Genomic DNA, 15,870 nt, shown 5'->3' with positions numbered 1-15,870 from the left:
ATTAATAACATAAAAGTAGCTGGTGGAGGGTATTTAAGATTCGGCACAGCCGAATATAGCACTCTAACTTGTTGTAGTATACATTTTATAATTAATTTATATTTCTCATACGCTAAGGTGATTCAATATCATTAAATTAGTTAACTTGAAAAAATTAAAAATTGAAACAAATTTTTGAAAATAAATGAATTGGCTGTGAAAGTAAAAAATAAGTTAATATAATCGTTACTTAAAGTTAATGATTTTAATATATAAATTAGATATGAATAATATAAAAATTAAACATGAAGTAAAAAATGTACAAAACAGGATGCATTTTTAGAAAGTTTTGAATCAAATTATGTAAAAAAAATGTTTTGCTCCATAAACCATTCTAAGGATTAAATCCACGACCTAATGCTGATAAATCTAGGAAAATATTTCAATATTCATTATCGAATAATTTATATGCAATGCAAACGTAACATTTGGAGAAAGGTAAGTGAGCAAAAATCGGTGTGTGTCTTTATTAGAATCTGATTTCAAAATACTGAGTCCAAAACTAATATATATTTTTCTAAATACCCCATATCTTTTTTTGAGTATTCTGAAATTGTTTTTCTTTTCGTTTTACTGCATTTTTCTGTCTATCTATCCAAATATCCATTTATATATGCATGTACTTAGCTATATAGTATGTATTTTCTCTGGCTCTCTTAGCGTTTTATATATGTATTTCTAATTTTATTTTATGTACATATTCCAATGCATTTCTTAATTTTTTTTTGCTTTGTTTTGTTTATTTTTGCATTTTTAGTTCTTCTCTTTCTATTTACTTCTTTAATTTTCCATTGTGTATGTATCTTTTTAAAACTTTTTCTTTATTTGTAATTTTTATATTGTTTATTTATTCTTTGAGTTTTCTCTCTTTTCTTAATGGATTTGTTTTTTCGTTCGTTTTTGCAACAACTTGCAACGTTGTTCGCGTGAATGTTGTCGATTCTTAGTCGTGGTGGTACTCATACAATTTGGTTTTCTTCTGTTTTGTGAATAATAAAATGTAATTTTTTTTATTCTTTTAATTTGCCGGTTTGCAATGTGGACTGTTGAGTATTTGGTTAATAGCATTCGATGTTGTGGTGAATAACTTCTATTATGAGATTCGATTAATAATCGTATTCGATATGAAATTTTAAGTTATTTTTTTTTTTAAATGCAAACATTTAAAATTAAATTTGACTGATACATAGCTAAACATGGAATGTTTTTCAAACTCCATGACAAGCGATATGAAATATGTTGGATAAATTTTGAATCCAGAAAAGAAAAGTATGTTTCTGTCCCTGAGTTTCGATTTGTTTTAAATTTTGTTGGCCTGTGTTATTATTGTTCATACTTGATGGAATCCCTTAAATATCTTGTATAGAAGTCGTTAAATAATAAATTTGGAATTTTTTGTAAATTCTTTAAGATTTTTTGTTTTAAATCATTCTCTATTAATAGATTACAATAACACGTTAGTTAACTTATTACATTAAATTTTATTGCATGTTGTGTTATCTAAATGGTTACAAAATTCACCCATAAATTTAACAATCCCTATCATAATAAAGCTTGCGAAACCTTTTCAAATTAAAATGTATGTAAGAACCCGTTTATATATGTAGATATGTATATGTGCTTATTTATTATCTATCCATACTAATTGACCAAAACACTACACAACTTTTTAAATAGGGCACTTTTCCCCTACAAATACATAGAGAACATAAAATAGAAGTGCGTACTCACATGTAAATTAGTAAATATGTATGTATATGCTATAAAAGTGTAACAAATATTGAATTTTACAGAAATTTCAAAAATTTTCCAAAAAAATAACTCAACTACTTTTCACTATTTCTTTATTGGCACGGTGATGTCATTGAAAGCTATTACTTAGTACGCTCACTAATTGGGTCTTTAACACTCTTTGCGAAAGCTAAATCTAAATCTACACTACACCAAAAACTGTATTCCGTTGTCTTTTCGACTAGTTGACAATTTCACGATATTTAAGGTACAGATATGAACCTCGAAAATTCGTCAATACATATCTACTTCACGTTGAGTTGTTATGGCTTCCACACAGGCGTGGATCTACGGGGGGAAATGGAAATGAATTCCCCCCCAAAATGAATATAAAAATGAGAAAATGAGGCTGGTTTCAGGACATGTGGCCAACCGGGAAAATTATGAATGCGTAACAAAAGGGTCGTCCGTAGACTTAACTCTTGCGCAAAGGAACGTTCACACTCTCCAGGTGACCATAACAAAATTAATAACTAGGCTTTAATTAAGACGGAACTCAGGTAGTCACATATTGAGACTGCTCTGGGCCACTCTAACAAAACATTGGTCCCTCTTGTCTCTAAGTAAGAACTCGATTAGACTTCTCATTGGTATAATTACTAACACTGTATGATTAGACATATACCCGCAAGCATGGGATACCCACGTTACAGCTACTGTAGAAGTTGTTTGGATCAGGAAGAAGAGGATTCAGTATTATACCATTTAATCATAATATGATAGGTTATTATACTAATAATGATCATAATATGTTTTAAATTTAACCATAATTCTAACCATAATATGTTGCTCTTAGATTATGGTTACCACAACTATATTTTTTCTCTGCGTGTAGGATCAGTAGGATAAGAGAGTGGGATATTATATATCAAATCCGATATATCAATTGCAATTCTCATTCATATACTCCATACAAGAATGACTTAACTATTTATTTAGAATGTCTTCAAGTTCTGATATATGCAATAGAGCATGCTGAGAGCTTTAAGTGCTTTTCGTCGTCAAATTGGGTCATCTAAAACAATTGAACTTATTATATCATATGAGACTCCAATATTCAATATACATATGTAAATACATTTCACAGCTTTTAGAACTGTTCAGAACTGCATTGCAAATTGTATAACTTTATATTTATCGCACTGTATGTGATAAATTATATATAGTTTAATACATAAGCCCTGGGCTAATCTTGCCAAATGTGTATTTATAAGAGCATGTTTTTGTGCAAAATGTTGAAAGCATTTATGTAAGTCTGTACAACAATTTGTACATAAATATCTCAACTTAGTTGTGCGTTAGGATTGCCACATTTGTAATGAATCGAAATTCTCAACAAAAAATTTTAAATTATTTTATTTTAAGATATAATAACTTTAAACTATTTCAAAGTGCTATACTGCGAAGAAGGTATTATTGGAAAAATGTGTCAATAATCAGATTTGGATCAGATTCTGCAAGAACTTGAATTATTAAAATTAAATTGTCAAACAAGTTATCTAATCTTATATCAGACATAACATAGTTTTTGGGCTATCCTAATAAGCGTATCTCTTTCTAAACGCTAGTGTTATACAAATGTATTTGTTTCTCAATGCGTATATAAAGTTTTTCTGTTTTTGCAATATTTTTTTGCGTTCACTTCAAAATGCATAGAAAGATAAATCTGTGCCTACTTTCAAATTAAAGAGTATCTGTATGTACCTACTTGCAATATTTGGAGGAGAACTCTCTGTGTAGCACAGCACAAAACTCTCTAAATTGTATGACAACTCTTGCATTTACTTAGCAAATCTATGTTGAATTTCATTGCAGCACAATCTTTGGCCCACAATTTAGATACTTTTTTTCTAAATGACGATGTTGTAAAGTGTGGATGTCAAAAAGCTAAAGTTTAATTCATCTTTAAATAAATTCAAAAATAAATTTCTTAGATTTCAGGATTTTAAAATCCACATGTCTTATTTTTAATTTAAAATTTTCTTGACCGATTGTTGTAGAGTGATTATTTGTATACAACGTACAGGTGGTCTTTTATTGAGCCGTTCCTACTCTTATATTTTTAATTTTTACTCCTTTGAATGTCCTATGAATGCCATTATAAAGGCCTTCTCCTAAAACAAACATAGTCCATTTAATGTTGGACAAGCCATCGAACAACTTTAGATCAAGGTAATCTTTTTCAACCACTGGCTTTGCAGCGATTCACCACCGCCCATTGTGTATATTATACACCGCTAGCAATTTACGTATATGGATGATCCGGTCCAGTATACGTTCACTTTGCTCAAGTACTCAAGCTGTCTAATCTCTTGACATATTAGTCCCGTTGGAGATGGACAGGTATCTAAGGAAAATTTTTTATGTCGTCCAACCATACTATTAAGATGGCTCTGTTGATTCGGCAACAGCACATAGGAGACAAATTGGTTTTCCGAAACACGCATAATTTTAATGACAATACTTATTTCAGTGGCCACAAAAACCCACTGTGATATGTTTTGCATGTTTTGGAGTAAACTCCAACACGAATAAGAGAATTCGCTGATAAATTAAACATAAGACAGTGACGACCTTGTTACCACCTCAGTTTTGACAAACCTCGGTTCAGCTCAGTTGTCTTCCGCCACTCCAACCATCACTCCATCCTACTAATCTCAGGTACAACTAAGAATACACCAGTCCATCAGACACAAGTACCTGATAGTAAAAACATCCTCGTATATATAATATTTGCATTATCAATTCAAATTCAATATTTTGTTAATTCACAGTCATGCTCCTAGAATCTAGAATTTTTACTTCCTGAGAGTTTAGGTTTAAACGTGGATTCCGAATGAACTATTGGTTCTGACCGGTCCATGCACAAGTACTTTGCTGGAGTACTTGAGCTATCAAATCTCTTGACCATTGAATGGCCTCTGTTGATTCTGCAACAGCACCTAGAGACGTAACCGGTAGACCGAAGTACGATCCATTAATAAGCTGTGGACATTGATATTACTCACAGCGTCACACTGTGGTAATTCTGAACTCTGGACAAGGAAGGAAAATTCAATGGTATCATAAGTATATGATACCTTTCATTCATCATCATTCAACTCAGCACACATCTTATTTATACGACACATTCATAGAAGAAAAACATACGACATATTCATTAGGTAGACTGGAGGGGTAAGGCCCGCCGAACCTCACTTTCATTCCGTACCATATACAATTAATACCAACTCATTTCCAACGCTTAGTCCCACAGTAACTCCATCAGTGGGGTATCTGTTGTTCTCTGCAACAACACTGGACTTATCCCGAAATATTGAATATTATCATGCATCAGTCTTTTAACCGCCACTTACTCTCTCCACGAATTTGGGTTTAAACCACAGCCACTGCGAGGATTCCGAAGGAACCTCAACCAACTGACCAGCTAGGGCACAGTCCTGCGGGCAACTGGCCACCCATAATACCAGATTATGCGGTGCTCTGGTCTGACCTCTGGCAATCTATGCAAGGACTAAGCCAAGCCGTAAACAATTTTTCAGTCCCGGCCAAACTGGAGGTATTGGCCACCTCTTTATACCCCGGGATTGCAATAACACCAAGGTGGAGGTCTCGCCAAGGTAACGTGCCCCCGGGGGATAATTCAAGCCAAAAGAAGTTGATAAAAATCGGCTATAGTAATCACCGTTGACATGGCTTGACTAATGTTATTATCAAAAAAATTTACACCAATCACGCCGTCAGTCTATATCTATACCTAACAGTGGCTAATTCTAGATGCATTGGATGCTCTTGGATCTTATATGAATAGGAATCAACCTAAATTTTGTTTAATGGCGGACACATTAATCTCATGTATAAATATAGCGTTAATATCGGTATGGTGATAAATCATTCTAACAAGTGAATCCGTATTATTGAATGTTTGGGTTTTATATGGTGTTGGGTATTATATAGTAGCTATGGGACTATAATTTAAGAAAACTACTTAATATAACTAATACTCGCTCTTACACCAGATAGTGACTGCAATGGGGAGTGATTGTATATCCCTGATTAACAACCGAATAGCTATAATAATGACGTTCATATTAACTGCTGTTTAGGTGAAGGTGATGCAAGAGTAAGATGAAATTCTATGTTTGCTTTTCTTTGTCTTCGACAAGATATATGTGTGTGTGTAAGAACATTTAGATATCTATACTATCAACAATTCAGGGACTTGAAATCAAACCAAACTTCCTTCGTATTGTTTCGATGTTTTTGTAATTTATGATTGTTTTTGTTTTAATCATTCGTTAAGCCGGTTTTTTAACGTGCTTTTTATTTACATTTTACTTTTTTTCATTCTCTTCTTAGTACTCTTTTATTTTTCTTTTATTGTTTTTGCCTTCTGTTTTTACTATATATTGTAAATTGTCTCTTTGTAAGTACACAAATACATACATTGGCGTACTGTATAGATATGTTTGTTTGTTGATGTAATTGTGAGTATCTATAAAGTAGAAGTGCCTACATTCCCTACCAAACAATATCGCGCTGGTTAAGATGACTATGATGATGATGATGGTGACGGGTAAAATGATGATGGGTTGGTGTAGTTTTTGCAACATGTTTGTATATATTCATACTACAACCAAGCACAAACTCACATAGATACATTTGTATATATGTATATTTTTGCCAATTCTCTTATGTATATTTTGTCTGCATGTTGGGTTTTTTCGTTTGTTTTTGTTTTTCTTTCGTACTTTATGTATACTATCTGCCGACTTACATACGTCTAGTATATTGTAGTGCATGAGATTGTGTATATTCCAACTACTCTGTTCTCCGATGTGCTCTTTGCCTGTATATACTTTTACTTACTCTGTTGTTTTGAATCTGAGCGCATACAGCAACAATATCAACAAAGTTTATTATATACAGTGTCAAACAAAACATGATTAGGAATAATTGTACAGCCATCAAAATCTGGAAAATTTCGGTGTATAAAAATTCGCCAAAAAATGTATTCTTTTTATTAAGGATAATGCATATTACTTGAATAGTACAACTCTAAAAGTTGAAGTCGGTTATACATAGTTGAAATGTTTATAGAGTAGGGAGCTGATATAGGTTTTGATCCATATAAGTGTTGTCTATGTTATCTAAAAATATCGACATCAACTGAATAAAATTAAACATCAACACGACAATTGGAACACTAGTCCGAAACGAATCGTGTCATACTCGGCCAAAGATTTTCTACTCAGCGATAGTTGGAATCAGTTAAAGAAATTTTAATTTTGAGTGTTTTGTTCGACACTGTAGGTACTCGTACAGAGTACTTCAGCTACTACTAATACTGGCTGCCTTTGGTTTCTTCTTTATGTTTGTATTTTGTGCTTTTTAGCTTTTATTTTTTTCTTTCTTGTTTTATTTTTTTTTACTTGATTTTCTTTCGTGTTTTTTTTTTGTTTGGTTTGTTTTGTTCTGTTTTGTGTTGTGGTGTATGTATGTCTGTTTGTGTTTTTGTTGTATTTAATGTACATTGTATATATAGTATTTTTTTGTTGTGGCGCTTTATATATGTTGTTGAGTTTCTCTATTTTCCCCAATCATATGGTGCTTTTTCATTTGCAGTTCGCATATTCTCGCAGATTTTGTTTTTAGTTATTCGCCGATAATTGATGTCAAAGGACGCGTTGCGACCGGTATCTTACGGCGCGTATAATTAACAAGGATACTAAGTAGGAGTATTCGATAGAGAATTTATAATTTCCAAGTGCATGAGAGTGTTATATATATATGTGTGTGTGTGTGCGTGCTTACATATGTGTGTATATGTCTGAGTTTATGTTTATTAAAAAGGTTGTGATACTAGATTAATTTGCAAAAAAAAGTATAATAATGCCAAAAGAAGATCCTTTTGTAAATCGAGCCCAATTGCTCAAAGCAATTAAAAAATATCCTGAAATCTGGGATTCAAACAATAAACTGCACATGTGCCGTAGTGTTACGGCTCCCATGTGGAATGAAATAGCCGATCAATTTGGAGGTCATGTTCCCACCGGTAAGTTTAGTGCTCTCTTTTTATTTCTTACTCTCTTACTGTTTCTTACCCCTATAATTAACATGCGTTGCTGATAAATGTTTTTCTAAAATTTTAGTAAAGCTTCAATCGATTTGGAGTCAAATGAAATACCATTATCACAATTTGGTGCATAGACAAATTTTGCACAAGGAACGTTTTACTACCAAATGGGAACACTTCGAACCCATGTCTTTTATGTACAACATTACCGTGGCCAAAATAGTGGGTGCTTCCGGCACCAGCACAACCGATCCAGCGGAAATTCCTGAGAGTTTACCTTCACCACCGCCGCTGCCACAATCCCAAGGACGTGGCAGACCTAGTGGCAGTTTTACCTGGTTGCCACCGGTTGCACCTCAAGCTGAAGTTAGTGTAGAAACTACACCCTTTACTGGATTTACCGGGTTAGTTCCACCAGCAGCCGTAACTGTTGAAACTACTACAACACCCCTAAGAAAACCTGGACGTCCTGGTTCGCTCAACAATAGCATGAGGGGACGTATAATCGATGCCATTAAAGCTCGTCCCATATTATGGGCTGGTCGTCAAAAAGAAGTTAAACAGGGACAAAATCGTACTTCTGCTGTTTGGAAAGAAGTGGCGGTTGAATTGGGTTTAACTCCAAGTAGGTTTTTTTTTAAAGTGGTCAACAGTCAATAAAAAAATAAAACTAACAATTTTGTCTCTTAAATTATTTTTCAGGTTTAGTGCAGACACGTTGGTCGATTATCAAGCAACGTTTTGTTGATGAGCTGCAAAAGGAACGTCATGCCCGCTATTCTCAAGAGGCTTTCCACTCTACGTGGGAGCATTTCGAACGCATGTCTTTTATGCGTGATATATTGGCTAAAAAAGTTGATGAACGAGAACAAACTCGTGAACATATACAGGAAATTGTTAGTGAAAAACAACAATTGCTAAATCACCATCATCAGCAACAACAGCAGCAGCATCACCAACATCAAATACACAGTCCTCAACAACAGTCGCCACAGCAGATACGTTATATACGTTCTACTACATCAGGTGGTGTTAATGCAACAACTGCTGCACTGGCTTCACCACAAACTCACCATCAGCCAGCACAACAGCAGCACCATCACCATCTACAACATCCACAATTGAGCATGTGTGATGAGAATGGCGAACTAACCGTACACAACACACATGCCAACGGTGGCTTAGTGGGCCTTTTGCCAGGTCATGCAATTGTAACTAGTGCACGTAGACGAGTTAAGAATGAAACCGATTTAGAATGGGATCCCTTCGAGATGATCCTTCACGTACAGGCCGGTTCTGAGGCAGCTAACAATTGAATTGATGCCAGTGCTGTTGTTAGTTTATTTTTTATTAAAATAATAAAAAACGAAGAAACTACTAGACGTGACCGTGGAAGACTGATTATATAGATTACACTTACACCACACACAAAAACTTATTATCATTTAATCAAAAAGTTTGTGCATAAAAAAACTCATATACATATGTACATTGATACTCACGATTTTCATAAACTTTTTTTATATAACTTGTTTCGTTTAACATGCAGTCACTTACTTAATCTGGCGCACACTTACTATACAAACTCATAATACTCATACGTACATATGTAGATAAATATTTATACATTTGAATGTTTATAAACATACGTACATTTATATCCACGTATGTAGAAATAAATGTTTATATTCAAACACATACACGTATATATATCATTTGCATTTAAGTTTTATTTACACTCCCATCTCTGTACCAATGGGCAAATTTGTGCAAACTATATACAAACAAATGTATCTGTTTGTATACCATGTGAATGTGTGTATGTGTTTGAATGTGTATTCAAAATAATGATTATTGAACAAGAACTAAACTGAATTGTGTTGTGTGTGTGTGTGTGTATTTTGCTTATTTTTATTCGCAACAAACATTTATTATGACTTTCTTGTTCTGTTGTTTTCTTTTTTTCTTCTTATACTTTTTTCTTTTTCTCAAATGTATATTTTTTGTTGTTTCTTTTTCTGTCTTGTACATTGTATGTATGTATGTGGTTTTTTATCTTAAAGATACGATATATTATTTAGTATGCAGCAGACGTACGATATTTTCAATGTGAATGTAAACATTAAGAATTGAGATATAAAAGTGTCAATAAATAAAAAAGTAACTCTTTTTTTCTAGAACTTAGGTTCATTTATCATACATTTTTGGTGCAATTATTTTAAACCATATTGGAGGTACGGAATTGTGTAGGTATATATTAAAGTATTTTTGATATGTATATTAAATGACCCATAGTGCAATGTCCGTCTATTAGTAATTTTGGAAAAAGTCGCAGGTCGTAATTATAAATATATTTTTAAAAACTGTATGGGCATAATCTACAAAGTCAGGAAAATATTTCTCAAAATTTCATTGAAATCGGACTACGGCTTAAACTAGCTCTAGTGTACACAATTTTTAAAATTTAATTCATAATTATAACCTGTGATAATATATATATAATTATGTATAAACCGATATTGCACTATGGGTCATAGAGCGATTCTGGCGTATAACGGTGTATAAGCATATGTTAATAGTAAATAAAAAACATACAAATTATGACAAAATGTCTCCACTAACTTATCTCATCTTTGTAAATTCTGATTGATCAGGCCAACAGATGGATAAAAGTCGTTGCATACGATGTTGTGATACCAGTATCACCGGGTATGTTCCGCTTGTCGCTGTTAAAGAAATACTTAATCCCTTTATCAAACATCATGGAATTATACTATACTTCAATTTATCATTGAAACTTAATATCTAACATAGTGTCAAGAAAGCAACTGTCGCTTGAAACCTTTTGTATGGTGGTTTTAAACTAAAAAGAAGTCTGTTATAGACCAGCACATCTTACCTATAGATCTGCATATAATGGCAATTTCTGCTTGCAGCACAGAGAGACTTTACTCACCGAAAGTTGGAGATCAATAGCATGTCGGCCTTCGACTATATTGCACCACACACGAATTTTGGTAGAATTTTTAAAGTAGAAGTTTCTTTTAGAAGCGAGTGGTATAGGGGTAATATACCGAGTCAATATAACAACAGAATCTTCACAGATGCTGTTAAAAGTATCTCACACCGTCGTCCCAATAACTGTAATGTTTTCAGCATGCAATATTTGCGATAATTTCAGCCTGTAGGGTACTATATTTTATGCAACATATGAATTTTTGTCGATAGTCATGCGGTAGGTACTTATTTCACTAAATACTTTTACTACCACTTCACCATTAGTCAGACAGTGCAATATAAATAATTTAAGGCTGGGTTTTTTAACTGACGTTAGTGTTGTTCCCTGCATATGAGCTTTCCAGAACGAGATGTACTATATATCAATACTGCTTCAGTAGCAACTTCGTTGTGTTTTATTAAAAGCAGTAACCTCAGATTATTTCTTCAAAAGAAATATGAAGGAAAGTAGTAGCATATTAAGTCACAATATTCACAAAAGATAAGATATTTGTTTAATTGTCTTATAATAAAACTGATCTTTACAACCTTTAACTTCCGATATCTCGCTATACATTGGTTTAATGGTGAGTTTTATTGCCTCCCTTAAGATTTCAAAACAAAGTCCTGTGCTAAGTTTTATTAAACTTTATAATATTCTCCAGTTTGCTTTTCTTTTATGACAAATTTTCCTTAAATATAAGTCTTGTATTACTATTTTCTAATTATTTACATTTTCAAAGTAGCGGCATTGAAGTTACATCAACATGTAATTAAGTTAAATATTCGCTTAAAAATTAATACCACATTCAGCCAATAACTCATAATTGCTTTCATATTTCCCGACTAAGAATGCCGATGTTTTTCATATGTCCCACGTATGTATTTGGATATAGAACGTGTGACGCCAATGTCGAATGATATTTATATATTTTTTAAAAATGCCTACACGTTAAGGAATTATATATTATATGAGATTTTTACCTTGAATCCAAAACACTATTAAAATAGAACGATGTGATCGAAATTTGTTTATTATAAAATTAAAAGCTTTCAAAATTTCAAAAATTTACTAGTTATTGTAATTATACATTGTATAATAATAATTCTATTAATGTTAATTCTAGTAAGTATACCGATCGAATCATTTTCTGAGTCGAATGTCCGTCTGTCCGGGTGGGTGTTCATTGGTAATGAGTAATATGTGTGATTTTTCGGAAGGAAAAGACTGATTGTAAAGGTTGTTTGCCCACAGTTTTCAAGATGATGTGATGAAATTAGGCACAAACCCTTTTTATGGGCCAAGGACAAACGCTTTTGAAACCATACACCCCGAATATGGCTTTTGGGCTATAATTATGTCAAATATTATATTATGTCGAAAGAAATCGGCAAATCATTTAGTTTTATAGAATTTAAAATTTTTAATTTTAATTCATATTATTGACCAATGTAAACCAATTTTGCTCATTTTTCCAATTCCAAACTGCCTAGTACAATGAATCTTTTAGCCGAATTTCTTTAATATCAACTCAGAATTCGATAAGGAATCGAAATATCACATCTCATGGTGGTAGATGGTTAAAAAAGACGGCGTTGTATGGTATACGCACAATTGGTACGATCGACGAATTTCATATAGCACGACGAACTAGTCGACAACAAATCGTTGCGTGAATTCGTCAAATGGAACACGATCAAATTATTCGTATTACGAATTCGTTTCAAAATCTGTTTGCTCGAAGTTGGAACAAATAAGAAAAAAGGTACAAAAATTATATTTTTGTGAATCTCCACGATTTTGAGATAATTTTAACAGCTTTAAAATTTATTCGAACATTATTTCGAAATTAGAAAATGTAAGAAATTGGCCTCGAAAAGAACTAATATTATATTTTTGAGAATATTCCCAATTTTGATATTATATTAACAGCTTAAAATTTTTTTCGAACATTACTTCGAATTTTCGAACTTAATTTTAAATATTCCAACATAGCATAGTAGTGTCATCAAGTGTACTACAGACTGTCAAATTTCAGACCATTCGGGCCACCAGAACTGGAATGACTTTAAAAATTTTTCGAACTTAAGTTCGAATTTTCGAAAATTTTATTTTTAATTTTTGTGACCCAGAGATTATTTTAAGGGCATAAAAAGTTTTTCGAACATAACTTTGAATTTCCGTACTCTCAACCGTCTGGTCTTAAAACAATTTTCCCCGATTAGTTCGTCGTTCGTCTAGAAATAAACCTATCGTTAAGTATGACGATTTTCGTGCGTTCTATATCTGAGGACGAAAATTCGTCGTTCGTCCCAATTGCGCGTATAGCAATAGTTTAAAATAAATAAAAATATTTATTTATACTTAATAAAATTGTTCGAATAAATTTATTTATTCGTTTCTATAATCGAATAACAACAATACAATCAAACCTAATATTTTTCTAACGTAAAAACTTCAAGTTTTATATCACATGAACTATTTATTTTGACTAGCTTTTTAAAGTTGTTTTGCACCATTTAGCTTTAGGTAATGGCTCTAAAGAAAATTTTTAATACAAGACTTGCAAGCAGTAAAAGATATACATTTGTACAAAATGTTGGCTCAAATACACATACATAAATATTTATAAACAATATAATATACTTGCACACATCCCTGCAGTTCAGAGTGGGGCTGTCAATAGAGTTCTGCATTCTATCATTAAGGTTGATCCTTGTTAAAAATAAAACTTAACCACTTTTCTTATTGACGAAATACAACTCATACTTTGTTTCTACACTAGTTAGTTAGTTAGTTTGAAAGTAGTATGTACATATATATCAAATCCGAAGAAATACACCTAGGCCTGTTGTGCGCTCCTTAACCAGTGCCTCAGGTGGGAATCGAACCCACCACCTCCAGTCTACCAGACTAGAACACTAACCACTAACCTACCGTAGGCCACTGTTTCTACACTAAAAATTTTATTAAATTTATGAAGTGATTAGGTTAAAAAGAGACTTAGTTTAAAACAGCTGGAATATGTTACTTTTCGTATATACAACACACTTTCAGGCTATAATGAAAATTAAGTAAAAAAAGTAACAACCGTTTTACACCATCTTTACCATTACTACTCGAACTATTGTGATGTTGAAGGAAAAAAATATAGATAAGCTTTTAAGCAGAAAAACGAGTTTAAACGTTGATTTCATTGTGTAGTGTTTTTTGTTACATTTCCCAAATAACCTTAAGGTAATAGACATATGAACAGTAGGGTGTATTTAGAGAATGGGCTAGAAAATTACGAATTGCTGTGTTCTGGAAACCCAAAAAATTAATTGAACTTGATTGGAATTGCTTCGTGATTTACAGTTAAATTCAACATTTGAAAATTACTTAAAAGATCAGAAATTTTTTCATTTTCTTTAAAACTCAGGACTTTATTTCCGTTTAGAATCTTTGTTGTGCATTTAAGTGATTACATGTAGTACTTGTAAATTTAAAACGATCTTCTCAGGTCGAAAAATATAGAACACCTTTAATAAACACTTACAAAACTAGACATACATATTTTTTATTCTCATCAAATATGTATATATGTACATCCACAACTGTTATAGAACACATATCATATCCAAAATAAAAAACTACAAAACACTTTGATAAGGAAAGAATTTTCAGATCGATTACTAATATAACGATAAACTCACCTTTTTTAACTGTAGGATTAGATATCCCAAATAACGAATAATAAAAATATCTTTTATTTTGAAGCCAATAAATTGATCTTTTAGATTGTAAGACATTGTATAAATGAAGGACAGTAATATCTTAAATTCTTAAACCTTTGGAATAAGATATCTGGAAAACCTGATGTGATAGAAATATAACTATGTATAACTATCAGGAAAAGCCATCCGTTTTTATCGCCCATCAAAATGGGGTCTTAGTCTAACTATAACACAGTAACTTTATATATATAAGAGTAAGAAGAGCGTTGCTTTGAACAAAATGCAACATAATAATTAAGAAAATGTGAGACATTGGTCCCAAATAGGAAATCGCTGTTAAGCGTATCTTAATAGCAAGTCCCTGAGGAAATCTGCTGTTACACAGATAACTAATCACAATACTAACTTCCAGATATAATTTTAATGGATTGATATAAATCCAACAAAGTTTAACATGTTTTCTGAGAGTTAATTAATTAAGTTAATTAATTAAACCAGCTGATTCGGTTAAGACAGTAGTGACTTTAGGATATCTTTAACTTAATTCTCTTCTAGTTGTAAGCTCTGCGCCATACTGAAACAAGACAACTAGGGGATAATCTACATTGTCTTTAGATAAAGTACTGATATAATAGGGAAGGATGCTTGAGGAGGTTAACCTGATATATGCAAAACCTTTCGAAGCAAAGAGGTCTGATGGTGCCATGACCTCTTAGATCATAATCCTAATTAGATCAATTTTAGCTTATGCTTCAATAAACTGGCGAACTTTTTTGGACAACAGTCAGAAGACAAGTATAGCATAAGATGTCAGATGATAAATCTAAGATCGTATTGGATTGTAAGAAATCAGAGAAAAGGTTTACATAATGTGGGTGCCAGGATACTCGGGAGTAGTCGGTAACGAAAGAGCGAATTAGCTTTAAAAGCTAAAAACTTGACACAACGAGAGCAAAATAAAAAATATGAGTGAGAGTAGATCTTGTACGATTACATTGATAAGGCCATGTAAATTCACCCTTTCACAGTAAATTTTTAATGGAAAATATTTACAGTCCAATGTCCACAAATTCATTGTTTTTGAGGGTTGTTATATCCGGAATAATATCACACTTTAGATCTTGAAAGAAAAAAAATGAATTTATTAGTCTTTTCAAAGTTATCGTACTGTGGTCTCGGAATTAAATTGCTTTTAGCTTGTATTATGAAATTCCTTAATCGAAAATTACGCACTGTATGGATGTTAAAGC

General features: G+C 32.4%; 1 protein-coding gene across 1 annotated transcript; it reads left to right on the top strand.

Annotated features, from left to right (window-relative positions):
• The first annotated feature begins 7,467 nt into the window (after positions 1-7,467).
• LOC111682751 lies at positions 7,468-10,105 on the top strand. Its single transcript, XM_023444748.2, has 3 exons — positions 7,468-7,885; positions 7,983-8,531; positions 8,609-10,105. The coding sequence occupies exons 1-3, from the start codon at positions 7,723-7,725 to the stop codon at positions 9,220-9,222; spliced, it is 1,326 nt and encodes a 441-aa protein (XP_023300516.2). The 5' UTR covers positions 7,468-7,722; the 3' UTR covers positions 9,223-10,105.
• The last annotated feature ends 5,765 nt before the right edge of the window (positions 10,106-15,870 follow it).

Source organism: Lucilia cuprina, chromosome 5 (genome assembly GCF_022045245.1).
Source record: "Lucilia cuprina isolate Lc7/37 chromosome 5, ASM2204524v1, whole genome shotgun sequence".
Classification (NCBI taxonomy): domain Eukaryota; kingdom Metazoa; phylum Arthropoda; class Insecta; order Diptera; family Calliphoridae; genus Lucilia; species Lucilia cuprina.
Note: the sequence above shows the minus strand (reverse complement) of the source record. Positions and strands in the feature narration are given on the sequence as shown.

What these genes read in the sequence shown, in the direction of transcription:
- LOC111682751 (XM_023444748.2), top strand. Translation starts at nt 7,723, where the DNA reads ATGCCAAAAGAAGATCCTTTTGTAAATCGAGCCCAATTGCTCAAAGCA. An exon ending in TGGAGGTCATGTTCCCACCG is followed by an intron (nt 7,886 to 7,982) that starts GTAAGTTTAGTG and finishes CTAAAATTTTAG; the next exon opens with TAAAGCTTCAATCGATTTGG. An exon ending in TGAATTGGGTTTAACTCCAA is followed by an intron (nt 8,532 to 8,608) that starts GTAGGTTTTTTT and finishes ATTATTTTTCAG; the next exon opens with GTTTAGTGCAGACACGTTGG.